At 40.8% G+C, this 15,161-nt stretch overlaps 1 protein-coding gene across 5 annotated transcripts in view; it reads left to right on the plus strand.

The window, feature by feature from the left end:
* Positions 1–15,161, plus strand: part of LOC131901160 (uncharacterized) — a 77,780-nt gene that overhangs the window by 13,688 nt on the left and 48,931 nt on the right. For 4 of the 5 annotated variants that reach the window (XM_059252403.1, XM_059252404.1, XM_059252405.1 and 1 more), the window contains exon 2: positions 4,986–5,169. The exons of the other annotated variant lie outside the window; for it this stretch is intronic. In XM_059252403.1, the coding sequence (XP_059108386.1) occupies positions 4,986–5,169 (184 nt within the window). The remainder of the gene's footprint in view (positions 1–4,985; positions 5,170–15,161) is intronic. 5 annotated transcript variants of the gene reach the window in all.

Consider the following 15,161-nt stretch of genomic DNA (forward strand, 5'->3'; position numbering starts at 1 on the left):
CAATTTGTGTTGGCAATAGATAACCAGTATTTGATTGTCTTAACTTCAACTGCATTGTTGGAACTCATACCTGACATTGTTATTGCTGCCAAGGAACTGAGACCAAATTGGACATGGGCCCTAGAAAAAAAACTATTATTATTCTGCTTAATGAGCATGGCATTAAGTGAATGTTAAATTTTTACACCCATTGATTTGTGCATCACTCATCCTTCACTAGAGAAGCATAATATGGAGATTTTGCAGAACTGAGCCCTATCTTGGATACCTTTATTTTAACTCTTGCATCAGGGGTCAGACACCTATGAACATATGGACACAGAGAGAACATAAAGACAAGCAATGGGAAATGACTCTATGGAAAAAGAAGTTTACTCATATTATAGGAATAATGGCCATACAATCACCAAGTCTGTGACAGCAAGACCCAAACGCACACAAGCCCGATACAGACAAATTCTCACATTCTAATGTGGAAAGTAGGCCCAAAGTCACAACTTTTTGACAAGAATATACGTGAAGTCCCTGTCTTTCAGGAGTAAGAAAATCTGTTTTTCAATTGAGTAACATCAATGTATGTCAATCATATTCAAAGTCTTATGTTCAGAAGCAGTTGGCCAGCACAAACATTCCTTGATTTTTTTATTTATTTTCTGCTCTTTCCTTGAGAGAATAAGATGGGGTGTGGGAATCATGACATTGGGTAAGTATGGTAAAGTGATAGTATGCAAGGAAGTAAAAGAAATAAAAATAAATTGATCCAGATATATTGTAAAAATACAGAAAAAAAACAATAGAATCACTGACATACAGGAGAAAGATTCAGACATTTATTGGAACACAAAATAAAGCCCCACATACATTGTCAAATTGCTACTGACCTACTAAGTTTCATCTAATCACTCTTTTGATGAAAAGAGGGAAAACCATGTAAAATTCTCTTTGTGTTAGATTCTAGTGTACAATTCAAAATGAAATTCTTAGGCATTGCTTCTAGTGAGGAGTTGGGCTAATCCCACTGCATTTATGGTTTGTTTCTTGTTTTGTACTCTACACATAATCCATTGTTTCCTTTCATCTTACCTGGTTCTATACCTTCTGCTCCCTCTATGTTCATAATCCAGGGTTCTTTGTTCTGTTTGAGACAGGTGAATAGCTCTGGTTTTGATACAGAAAGACCTGTGAATTAGAAGAGACATATGAAAATTTATTTACATGATGTGGAAAAGAATGGGGTTCTAACACAGGCATCTACTCAGTGGATATGAAGTAACATAAGGAAAGACTCATAAGTGAAGTCTTATTAGTCCATACTTAACAGGTGTTGTAGGCTTTTAAGAAATACACAATTTTAAATTTTTATACATTCAACTTTCCTTAAATTAACCATTACAAAAATAAAACTGTTGGAATCAAACTGTATTCACTTTATTGCTACTGAGTGACTGCAAAAAAAATGACATAAGGTATCGAAGGAAGTATTCTGTCAAATTAAAATTTTCTTATTTAGAATAAGAAAAATTGCAGTAAATATCACACTCACCAATATCTAGAAATAATTGGGAGCTAAGATTCTCTGATAGGAAACAATTCAAAATACTAATACAAGTTGCTAGACATTCCTAGAACTAAGCAGCAATCATGAAAGAATTTATTCTCACCTACAGAAACCAGGTTGCTGTAGTTCTCCAACATGACCTCTCTGTACAAATCCCTCTGACATGTGCCCAGGCATTCCCATTCTTCCTCAGAGAAATTGATGGCCACGTCCTTGTATGTCAACAGACTCTGGAGTGAAAAATGAAAATTTTCTTTGTTACAATGGTTTGAGTCCTTTTTTTCCCCAGAAAAGAGTATTTAACTAAAGAACTTTTTTTCAGTAATCAATCTGCATTTTTTAAATGTTATATATTAAGAGGAAGGATGTTGTAGCTTTTCATGAGATCAAAGTTGCAACATCTAAACACTTCATGAAATATGCACCTTTTCCCAGTGATGTATAATGTCTGAAGTTGTCCTCAATAGGAATTGAGTTTCAACATTCACCTCTAATATCAGAAAATTTGTAAATATTTTAGGTCATAAGCTGATGTAGGTAAGTCATATTGGAAAATAAAAGGTGGAAAAGAGTGGAAAGCAGGATGTAGAACAGAAATGACAGTTATAATAAAGAATTTATATTAAAATATAATAAAACACAAAAATATGGTTTTCCACAGTAAGGAACTATAGTGAAGTTTGAGAACTCTGCAAATGAAGCACTTATGTTTGTAATGTCATCAACCTGTCCCATCCTTGTGCCTACATTTACCTGAGAACATGCCATCTGTCCTTCCCCTTTTTTTTGGATCTTGTTATAAAATTTATCTTAAAGTTTCACCTTTCTGATACTCTTCCATGTGCAAAGGCAGCAGTACCTGCATTCCATGATTCCATACTCAGAGAACCAAAAGAAATTTTAAAAAAAGTCCCAAATCAGTGACTTGTGCCACAGCAGGGATGCAAAAAACATAAATGTTTACAACAGATTAAAACTTAGCTTCTCCTTCCCTGCATTGAGAGGGTCCATTATTCCAGCAGATCATAGAAATCTGTACAGCCTGGGTATGTGGCTTCAGTGCTTTGCTTTATAATGTGCATAGACATTTTAATTAGTCTAAACACAGCTGTAAAAAGTTGTACTGACCCTTCCTCACATTCCATTTCCCTGAGATTGTTAAATAAAACATAACTGACACATGTATTTGAAATAGTGGATGGACTCTCAGGGGTAGTCCCAGGTGAAAGTATTTCTCACCCTGGGTAAGTAATATACTTGCCTATAGCCAAGGCCCAGTGATGCACCACCAATGTCTCCAATGAGGTATTCCCTTTAGCTTCCAGGTTTCATTCTAAAATCCCAACATTTCACAGATTTTCAGTGAGACGAATCATTAGATTCTCATTTAAGTTTATTTTAAACAGTTAAAATGCTTCATTTGGATTCACTTGCAAATGCTATATCTACTAACACCTAAATATGGCATCCCAGCACCTAGTTTAATACTTTTGATCATTAATGAAGACACTTCAACTGCAACCACATAAATTTTCCTTGTAGAAACATTTCGATTGTTTATGAAATTGGCCTAAATATAAGTATTCTTTGCCAGTCAGTTCTCTATTAGTTCATTTGTTCAAAAAATGTACTATATAACCATAGGAGGTAATATTGCATCAGCTCCCAGAGAAGTGATTTTTAGCTGGTGTGAGCATAACAGAAGGGCATTGCAGGTTCACTGTAAAGTCAGTAGCTAGCAAAGAGAAATGATGGAATAGACTCTCTGAATCTAGTCATAAAATGGAAGAATAAAAGGAACAAAACACTCCTGTTAGGATAATTTCACACCACCTATGACTAACAAATACCATTTGGAAGGTTGTATCACATTTAAATACTTCATCTTAGTATATCTCACAGTATGTCTTTCATAGAAATTCTACTTTAAACATTACTTTTGGCAGGGCAGAAATTCCACCCTGTTTCTTTGTGCCCCTTTCTTTGATTTTATGTAATGGGCAATTGATCCCCATTAGAAAGCATCATGGAACATGGGTCCTTCCTCACTGTTAAAAATGTTAAATGTTTGTAGGACTATCAGTTAACAATTAACCACAGAATGCCCCAATGCCAGAGATAGTCTACAAAGTTTGACAAAAATCCCATCAAAACTGCAAAGTAAGGTAACATAGATATTTTGAAAAGCCCCTAAAACTTGAGACAATCAATATTGTACCCATACTAGCACTCCTAACTGATGTAAACTTGTGATTTTTGCCTTTAAAAACTGAGCTTGCAGAGGGGTGGGCACCTACTCTAGCCTCTACTGCATCAGGGCACTTGATGAGGTCCCTGATGCGCTGCTTGAACTGCTCCAATAAATTTTGCTTTTGCATTTTGGTGAGTTTGTGTCTCTGGTGGTCTTCTCGGGGGTCTTGTGCCCAGAGCCCAACATTTGGGGACTCATCTGGATTTTGGGAGGAAAATCTCTCCAGAGGCCCTGAATCCCGAACCTTTATACCAGCTGGTCGGATGCGTTTGTCTGTGCGTCTTGCCTGTTTGTTGTTTCTGTTTTCTGTTTCTCTTTTTGATTTCTGATTGCTGCCAGCAGCTGTCCATTTCTGAGAAGTTCCACTTTAGTGGATGCACAGTATCAGCAAACCTGGATGAGTTGAGAGATGTCCCCTGTCCTTGTCTGGGCAGGGTTCTCAAGTCTGAGGATACTTTGCCAGGGACCCACAAGGGTCGCATCTGTATATCCAAGAATTCTGGGGATCAGGAGACTCTGTTGACTTGTCTCCACCCCATCTGTACAGTCTTTGGCATAATCAAGGCACGATCTCCAGATGCCTGTCTGCCTGGACCATCTGTCAGCTGCTGTTGAACTCTGCTGTGGGCCCTAGTTGTTCTGTTTTGTCTGTCTTGTTGATAACTGCTGTGTGTCACATTTCTGTTCATCTTCATCTGTACATGTACCAGGTTGAGCCATGGGAAATACTCCTTCATCCCTACTTGACCTGACCCTAGCTCATTGGAAGGATGTAAAGTTGATTTCTCATAACAACAGCTTCCCATGAGACCCAAAGAAGGTGACCCAAAGCTCCAAGTCATTTAAGGAAGAAGGGAGGAATCTAACTTTTCCCTCCATCCTACTTTCTCTGCTCAATCCATCTCACCCCATCCATCCCCCACGCAATCCATATCCCCAACCAGAACCACCTTTACAGGGGCCAGCTTAAGCAACCCAAAGCCAAAAAGGGGCCACCCTGCAGCCAGACACAACGGTGGCCCTACCACTTAGATGTACCAGACCTGTGGATGCTGACAGGAGCTAACCCTATCATTATTGGCCATTTGCAACCAGTAGCCACCACACAGAATGCCCCATTTTCCAAAAACCCCAGGATTTAATTAATCTTTTAGAAACTGTTTTTTTCCCAACCAGGCCACTTATGATGATTGTGGTCAGCTTCTAAACATTCTGTTCACCACTGAGGCGAGGAATAGAATCCTGGAGGCTACCCTGAAATTGGTTCCAGGTCCCACAGAAGCTCCCACCACTGATCCAGTGACCATCAATGCTTATTTTCCTTCCAACCATCCTGATGGGGACTATAACATGGCACAAGGTAAGGAGAGGATCCATGTCAGAGGGGATAAACTGAGACCAAACTGGGAACTGTCAGGGAGAATGTCTCTCTGACAAAATGGAAAAAGGACAGATTCCTCCCCACAAAGCTGCTTGAGTTTGAGGCAGATTCAGGGGGAGAAAAAAAGCCCCTACCTCCAGAGGCAGCTAGCAGAGGAACAGAGCCACAGCCTGAGATATCTGAAGCTCTGCATCTGTGGGGGAAAGAAAAAGCAAAATGAGATAAAGATCGATCCATGGAAGAAAATCTCTCTGAAGGAGCTGTGGAAAAGCTCTGTTGTTAACGCTTCTGTTTTTCACTGACTGGCTAAGGCAAACACAAGCTCTGAGGGAAGTTGGGAAAAGGAATGCCTGCCTCAGTGCAAGCTAAGGATGCAGATGTGGTTCTAATGCGGGGCTCATGTCTGATGGAGAGGCACCTGTTAAAGCAAGCTGAGGAGAGAATGGAAATCTTCAAATATCCCATAATTAAAAATGCAAAAAGCTTGGTTGAAATCTCATGGGCAAAAACTTTGAGATCAAGTCTGGTAAAAGAGAACCAAAAGTTGACTTTTAGACCTGAAAAGAAGTGTGGGAAGTGGAGTCCATAAGCTAGTTCATAACAGTAATCGAATGAGGAATGCATTTTAGGAAAGGTAGTTTTTCCGCTAAAGATGCAACATTGGAAAAACTTTTCAGCTTGAAAAGAGATTCATAGTAAACTTAAAATACAACTTTTAAAAGAATAAGAAAGGCTGGGCAGTGGTGGCCAACGCCTTTAATCCCAGCACTAGGGAGGCAGAGGCAGGCGGATCTTTATGAGTTCGAGGTCAGCCTGGTCAACAGATCGAGATTCAGGAAAGGCGCAAAGCTACACAGAAAAACCGAAAAAACAAACAAGCAAACAAACAAAAAGAATAAGAAGGACAAAAATTGTCTAGAGTTTCTTGAATGTAGGTCCAAGGAAAGACTGTAAGAATACAAAACTTGGAGCTATGCTGCTTTTTGGCTTTACCGGCTCCTTGAGAAAATGCCTTATTTACCCTAATAGCTGTGCAAAGTTTTTACAGTAGTTGGATGACAAAAAGCCGACATGTAGAAGATTGCAAAAAGCTACCTACAAGAGCAAACAAGCCACTTTCAAATCCTTAAAGCAAGAGAAAGTAGTTTATACACCAAACTTTGTTTTATGTATGAAGAAACTTATGGGAAATTAAACAATTCTTTCCCTTTTGAACAAACAAAATGAGTGATTTCTTTGCAAATCTAATAGGGAGACAAGGAAACAGGCATTCAAAAAGAAATGACTGCTTAAGAGATGGAAAAAAAACTTCAGGAAATCTGTCTTAAAAAATGGAGTTGCCTCTCGACCATTGCCAGCAGTCTGTTGTGGGGGTATCTTTGTGGATTTCTGTGGGCCTCTCTAGCACTTTGTTTCTTCCTATTCTCATGTGGTCTTCATTTACCATGGTCTCCTATTCCTTGTTCTCCCTCTCTGTTGTTGATCCAACTGGGATCTCCCACTCACCCAAGCTCTCTTTCCCTCGACCCTCGCCCTTCACTACCCCCACTCATGTCCAGGCTGTTCATGTAGATCTCATTCCATTTCTCTGTCATTGGGCGATCTCTGTGTCTTTCTTGGGGTCCTGTTTTCCAGGTAGCCTGCCTGGTGATGTGAGTAGCAGTCCAGTCATCCTTGTTCCACATCTAGTATTCTGTTATGAGTGAGTACATACCATGTTTGTCTTTCTGAGTCTGGGATACCTCACTCAGGATGATTTTTTCTAGATCCATCCATTTGTCTGCAAACCTCATGATGTCATTGTATTTCTCTGCTCAGTAGTGTAACAGTAACGCCCGCGTTACTGTCACCCGTTCACTATGTCCAAGCGAGGGTCTGTGGATTAAAAAATAAGGGACAAGAGACAGCGGGTCATTTGCCTCAGCAGAATGCCAAATGCCAAATGCCGTTTATTGAAAGAGGGAGGAAACCTTAAATACAGGCTTACAGCACAATGGTGGATCCCCGGAGGGCAGAAGTTTGCTACTGAATGTTCTACATTCTTGTATCTAAGCTGTTAACGCCCAATATGCAGGATACACAAACAAGGAACTTCCCTAAAGCATTCAGGTGGGTGGATACCGGCAGGGAATTAGCATAGGGAGGACATCTGGTCAAGGTCGGCAAGCAGGCAACGGCTTTACTCAATATGGGAGGAGACCAGGGCCCTACAGGTCCCCCCTTTTTACTAAAAAATGAGCTTCTGACTTAGGTTGCGTGGGACGTCAGCAGGTCACCTTACCCGTCATGGAGACACCTGCCCAGGCCCCGCAAGTGCTCTGTCTTAGGTTGGTGAGCGCCCCCCAAGTATTACCTGTCTCTGAATACTCATTATCATACAGGATCAACCACATGAGCTGTAGAGTAAACTGTTGCCAAAGATCTCAAAGTGGCGCTGGGCTTGAAATCTGTGCGACACAGAAAAGACCAACAGTAGTCCTAACCCACCCATAGCCAGGAGGCTAAAGGCAATTGAGCCATTCCCTTCTTAAACGAGCCTTACTGCAAATATTGGAGTCCTTGTAAAGTGGTATCCCATAAACAAATGGAACTTGAGTTTAAATAATTTTTACAACTTTTAAAGCCAATTTAAATGTATAAATGTAGAATTAAGTTTATCATGCCCAATAAAATAAAAGATTAACTAACTGTGGTAGCTACTTTTGCTGCCAGGGTCTCCATTGTGCTAGCTGTAGAACCTAATTATGAAATAGCCATCCCAGAAATAGTAGCAGCAGTGGCCACCACCGCTATAACAGCAACAACGGCAACAGTGATGTCAGTCTCTTCTGGAGCGTGTTAGCATCATCTGTGTCTAACTGCCATGGTCCACTGGCATGGACGCAGCTCCAGGAACACGAACCACCAAGGCCCATTTTTCTTGATCCCAGCACTACTTAGGCTGGCAGGTCTGCAAAAGAACAACTAAGAACCATAAAGAAAACAAAAACAAAAACAGCAAACAAGGAGCAGAACTAATGGTCTCATAAATGGCTACATTCAAGCTCACAAATTTTAAGGTGTCTTCAAAAGAGGCTAGATGAATTTCAGGAGGCCAATAGATGTTGCACAGAGCCATTCCTGAAAAGTAGGTACTACACCAGCTTGAAGAGGGTTGCAAAATGTGAAAAGGCTTAGCTGGCATGTTACTGTTAACAAATGAAGGTCATTGACCTTCGGGGTTATCCTTAATCTCCAAGGTGTGACACATTCTTAACACTTTTGAAAAAAGTTACCATACATTACCTTCTGAAGAATCCAACCACATGGCTACACTTCCTAGGCTTACAATAATGTTTGCCAAGGCTGGCCGTATTGGGCTCTCAATCCCCATTGGCATCAGAAGGGGAGAGTTTTTTATGAAGGCCCAATAGGTCTCTGCCATGTCGGGATTCAGCAGCAGCCACAGGGCGCACACAGTGCTCAGGAACCCGAAGAGGAACTTCATTGTCCTGTGGAAAGACACAAACAGATCCCCGGGCCCACACCAACACCGGATCGGGTCCCCTCTAAGTGCCAGTAGAAAGATCCTTCCATCGCACCAGAGGATGATTTGCAACAGGAGCCCTCCAGTGCTTATCTGCAGCGGATACTCCAGCAGAATCCACCGATAAAAAATTTAAAATATATAAAACAAGGGAAAGAATAGAATGTGGAGAGGAGAGGTGAGCCCCTAGCTCCCCCCTTTTTACTTTAGAAATATATGTTTTTAAGGTACGATGGCAGCGTTCTACTATAGCCTGTCCTTGAGGATTATAAGGAATACCAGTCTTATTAACAATAGAAAAGTCTTGGCAGAATTTTGAAAATCCCGTACTGCTGTAGGCGGGACTATTATCAGTCTTTATGCATTTTGGCACGCCCATGTAAGCAAAAGCATGAAGGCAATGATTCTTTACATCCTTAACCATTTCCCCTGAATGGGCAGAAGCAAAAATTAGAGAAGAATATGTATCAATAGACATATGGACATATTGTAATTTTTCAAAGGAAGGCACGTGTGTGACGCCCATCTGCCACACATGATTAGGTAAAAGTCCTCGGGGATTAACTCCCAAATGAGGAACAGGTAAAAATTCAACACAAATAGGACATGATTTAACTATCTGGATGGCTTGTTCCCGGGTTATGCCTGTATGATGATGAAGAGATCCAGCATTAAGATGATAACGTTGATGCAACTGAGTAGCCTTATCAAAGGCAGAACAAACTAATGTGACAGCCATACGAGTAATGGCGTCAGCCCTCTGATTACCTTCACTTAGAGGTCCAGGCAATTGAGTGTGAGCTCTAATATGGCCCACATAAAGGTTATGTGAGTGGACCATATGAGTCCTTGCACTTGCAATAAATATTCATGAATGGGAGAAATGGATGGTATGTAGGCTGTTGTCTCCAAAGGCATAATGGCATGTGCCACATATTGACTATCAGTATAAATATTTACACTCTCATCAGAAAACATCTGTAAAGCAAGCAACAGCGCCTGTACCTCTGCCATCTGGGCAGAAGTGCCATGGACTTTCATTCTCTTTACTATGTTACCAGAAACCACCACAGCAAAACCATGTGAAGTGCCATCAGTAAATACTACACGGGCCTGAGGAATAGGAGTCATCTGTACTATTTTGGGAAATATAACAGGATGCAATTTAAAAAAATGACACACATCATTGGAGGGGTAGTATCAAACCGACCCTGCATGGAGCATGTCAATATGGTCCAATCATTATCATTAGCTTGCAACCATGCTATTTGAGACTGGGTGTATGGGGTCACCACAATATCTGGCTCCTTACCGAAAGTTTAAACACTGATCTTGATTCCCTTAAATATAATCTGAGCAATAGCCTGTGGATAAGGAGTGATGTTTTTTGCTGGAGAAGCTGGGGAATGTACCCATAGAATAGAACCTGTTTGCCAAAACGCTCCAGTAGGTGAATGAGAAAAACAAAATATTCATGACCTAAATAATGATAGGGAAAAGATACCTGTACCTTTTCTGGGGCAATCTGTAAATTAGCCAGGCTAAAAACCTCTTGTAATTTAGAAAAGGCATCAAAAACAAGTTTTTTATCTTTAGCAGCCAATAAAATATCATCCATATGAGTCAATCACAATTAAATGCCAATGTTTAGAAATTGCCATGGGGCAGGCAAACCAGGCTGTGTTGCTCCCATGAGAAGCATGGTATTATTTATAGCTCTAAGATCTTGTAATAGCCGCCATTTTCCTGACTTCTTCTAGAGGCCAGTTGGGATCTCAGGATTCTTGTGAAGTTATAGATATGTCCAGCACCAGAATCCAGTAATCTTTTAATCTCAATCCCATATAATTTTATTTTTAATTTAGGCTGTTTATCATTGATAACTGTTTGCCAAAACACCCCTTTTCCTATACTTTCAAAGCCTCCAGTTCTACATATAGGTGCCATTTTGCAATTAAAATATAAAAGCAATATTAATCGAGCAATTTTATCACCAGCTTCTATTTTCATGGTCCTTTTTACATATACCAATTATAAAAGCATTAAATACAATCTCTACAGGATTAAGAGGTAACTTTAGGTAATACTTCTGAGTATTTTTATAAAATCTTAAAAAGAGGATCCTTTTTTATAGATTCCAAGTAACATTAATGTAAATTGCCAAATATTAACAATGTGGACCAAACAATTTACTTGTATTTTATTTACTGGAAAAATAATTTTGTAACCTCTTTATCAGTAAGAGATTATTATTTATGGGTTTATCTTAGCAACATTATTTAATAAGCTAACAACCCAATCCATTTCAGGTATTATATTTCTATAGAATTAAACCAAGAATTTCTAGAAAGCAACTTAAATTGCAGAGCCAAATTTTCAGTAATGATCAACAGACAAGAGCATACCTAATATATAGTTCACAATTATGAATTCTGTTCCTTAGTTTATCTACCATGAGAATCCAAACATTTATTAAGACAATCAAAAGAACAGAACATCCTTTATACAATGAATAATTAATATCCCTGGAAATTCAACAGCATTGACTTAGTATTCCATGTCTGACCGAAACCATTTTTCACCAGAAGTTGGGCCCGTTTAAACTTTTAGTGCTAGTCCCTCTCCTGGCCTTTGCTTGTTTGCCTGCCCGAGAGTCTGTTCCCCTCATCAGCCTTGTGGCTAAGCCTCCCACCTGCTGCTCTGGGCTATCTCACACACATCTTTACTGCCATGCTGGTCGCATGCCCCGCACAAGCGCACTCACGTTTAAACTTTCTCTTACTTCCATGAAGGGACTACCTAATGAGTTATTCCCACCATAAGGGAAAAACAGAAAAACATTTCCCATGAAGGGATCCTAAATATTGAATTATTCCCATTCTGAGGGAAAGAAATAAAAAACATTTGAACCAAAATTAAGCAAACAGACAGCAAAACTTCTAACCTCTGGGCTCGCTTGCTGTTCAGCCAGCAGCAATGAGGCCTACCTGCCGACTCTTTGTAATTCAGATGCTGCACTGCAGAAAGAGCTCAGAGTTTCAGCTATCCTGAAAACTCTACAATTGGAAAAAGTCTTTTCTTCCTCCATTACCACTGGGAAGAGGCTTTTTTCTTGTTCATCCTTCCTCTACAGGGCCCCAATCTTTAGGCCTAGTTTCAAAATTTTTCCCCTTTTTTACCGGGAAAATCCTTTTTTCTTGATTAAAATTTTTTCTCCCTTTTCTAACGGGAAATTTCCTTTCCTTCCCTCTTCTCTTTTGGGAAGATTTCCTTTTTTATTTAAAATCTTTAGCTGTCTTGCCCTTTCTTAACTTCGGTGCCTTCCTGCTTCAACAGTCCAATCAACTGACTGTGAGCTAGCTGCACCCATTTCAATTCACCCTTATCTTTTCTTTTTTTCTTTAAATTGCTGGCCAGCCTTACCTTTCGGGTGTCCATCAGCTTGTCCCTTCTTTCTCGGATCTCGGTAACGTCTTGGTAGAATCTCGGTGGGACCTCCATTTGTAACAGTAATGCCCGCGTTACTGTCACCCGTTCACTATGTCCGAGCGAGGGTCTGTGGATTAAAAAATAAGGGACAAGAGACAGCGGGCCATTTGCCTCAGCAGAATGCCAAATGCCAAATGCCGTTTATTGAAAGAGGGAGGAAACCTTAAATACAGGCTTACAGCACAATGGTGGATCCCCGGAGGGCAGAAGTTTGCTACTGAATGTTCTACATTCTTGTATCTAAGCTGTTAACGCCCAATATGCAGGATACACAAACAAGGAACTTCCCTAAAGCATTCAGGAGGGTGGATACCGGCAGGGAATTAGCATAGGGAGGACATCTGGTCAAGGTCGGCAAGCAGGCAACGGCTTTACTCAATATGGGAGGAGACCAGGGCCCTACAGGTCCCCCCTTTTTACTAAAAAATGAGCTTCTGACTTAGGTTGCGTGGGACGTCAGCAGGTCACCTTACCCGTCATGGAGACACCTGCCCAGGCCCCGCAAGTGCTCTGTCTTAGGTTGGTGAGCGCCCCCCAAGCATTACCTGTCTCTGAATACTCATTATCATACAGGATCAACCACATGAGCTGTAGAGTAAACTGTTGCCAAAGATCTCAAAGTGGCGCTGGGCTTGAAATCTGTGCGACACAGAAAAGACCAACAGTAGTCCTAACCCACCCATAGCCAGGAGGCTAAAGGCAATTGAGCCATTCCCTTCTTAAACGAGCCTTACTGCAAATATTGGAGTCCTTGTAAAGTGGTATCCCATAAACAAATGGAACTTGAGTTTAAATAATTTTTACAACTTTTAAAGCCAATTTAAATGTATAAATGTAGAATTAAGTTTATCATGCCCAATAAAATAAAAGATTAACTAACTGTGGTAGCTACTTTTGCTGCCAGGGTCTCCATTGTGCTAGCTGTAGAACCTAATTATGAAATAGCCATCCCAGAAATAGTAGCAGCAGTGGCCACCACCGCTATAACAGCAACAACGGCAACAGTGATGTCAGTCTCTTCTGGAGCGTGTTAGCATCATCTGTGTCTAACTGCCATGGTCCACTGGCATGGACGCAGCTCCAGGAACACGAACCACCAAGGCCCATTTTTCTTGATCCCAGCACTACTTAGGCTGGCAGGTCTGCAAAAGAACAACTAAGAACCATAAAGAAAACAAAAACAAAAACAGCAAACAAGGAGCAGAACTAATGGTCTCATAAATGGCTACATTCAAGCTCACAAATTTTAAGGTGTCTTCAAAAGAGGCTAGATGAATTTCAGGAGGCCAATAGATGTTGCACAGAGCCATTCCTGAAAAGTAGGTACTACACCAGCTTGAAGAGGGTTGCAAAATGTGAAAAGGCTTAGCTGGCATGTTACTGTTAACAAATGAAGGTCATTGACCTTCGGGGTTATCCTTAATCTCCAAGGTGTGACACATTCTTAACACTTTTGAAAAAAGTTACCATACATTACCTTCTGAAGAATCCAACCACATGGCTACACTTCCTAGGCTTACAATAATGTTTGCCAAGGCTGGCCGTATTGGGCTCTCAATCCCCATTGGCATCAGAAGGGGAGAGTTTTTTATGAAGGCCCAATAGGTCTCTGCCATGTCGGGATTCAGCAGCAGCCACAGGGCGCACACAGTGCTCAGGAACCCGAAGAGGAACTTCATTGTCCTGTGGAAAGATACAAACAGATCCCCGGGCCCACACCAACACCGGATCGGGTCCCCTCTAAGTGCCAGTAGAAAGATCCTTCCATCGCACCAGAGGATGATTTGCAACAGGAGCCCTCCAGTGCTTATCTGCAGCGGATACTCCAGCAGAATCCACCGATAAAAAATTTAAAATATATAAAACAAGGGAAAGAATAGAATGTGGAGAGGAGAGGTGAGCCCCTAGCTCCCCCCTTTTTACTTTAGAAATATATGTTTTTAAGGTACGATGGCAGCGTTCTACTATAGCCTGTCCTTGAGGATTATAAGGAATACCAGTCTTATTAACAATAGAAAAGTCTTGGCAGAATTTTGAAAATCCCGTACTGCTGTAGGCGGGACTATTATCAGTCTTTATGCATTTTGGCACGCCCATGTAAGCAAAAGCATGAAGGCAATGATTCTTTACATCCTTAACCATTTCCCCTGAATGGGCAGAAGCAAAAATTAGAGAAGAATATGTATCAATAGACATATGGACATATTGTAATTTTTCAAAGGAAGGCACGTGTGTGACGCCCATCTGCCACACATGATTAGGTAAAAGTCCTCGGGGATTAACTCCCAAATGAGGAACAGGTAAAAATTCAACACAAATAGGACATGATTTAACTATCTGGATGGCTTGTTCCCGGGTTATGCCTGTATGATGATGAAGAGATCCAGCATTAAGATGATAACGTTGATGCAACTGAGTAGCCTTATCAAAGGCAGAACAAACTAATGTGACAGCCATACGAGTAATGGCGTCAGCCCTCTGATTACCTTCACTTAGAGGTCCAGGCAATTGAGTGTGAGCTCTAATATGGCCCACATAAAGGTTATGTGAGTGGACCATATGAGTCCTTGCACTTGCAATAAATATTCATGAATGGGAGAAATGGATGGTATGTAGGCTGTTGTCTCCAAAGGCATAATGGCATGTGCCACATATTGACTATCAGTATAAATATTTACACTCTCATCAGAAAACATCTGTAAAGCAAGCAACAGCGCCTGTACCTCTGCCATCTGGGCAGAAGTGCCATGGACTTTCATTCTCTTTACTATGTTACCAGAAACCACCACAGCAAAACCATGTGAAGTGCCATCAGTAAATACTACACGGGCCTGAGGAATAGGAGTCATCTGTACTATTTTGGGAAATATAACAGGATGCAATTTAAAAAAATGACACACATCATTGGAGGGGTAGTATCAAACCGACCCTGCATGGAGCATGTCAATATGGTCCA

Source organism: Peromyscus eremicus, unplaced genomic scaffold (genome assembly GCF_949786415.1).
Source record: "Peromyscus eremicus unplaced genomic scaffold, PerEre_H2_v1 PerEre#2#chrX_unloc_4, whole genome shotgun sequence".
Taxonomy (NCBI): domain Eukaryota; kingdom Metazoa; phylum Chordata; class Mammalia; order Rodentia; family Cricetidae; genus Peromyscus; species Peromyscus eremicus.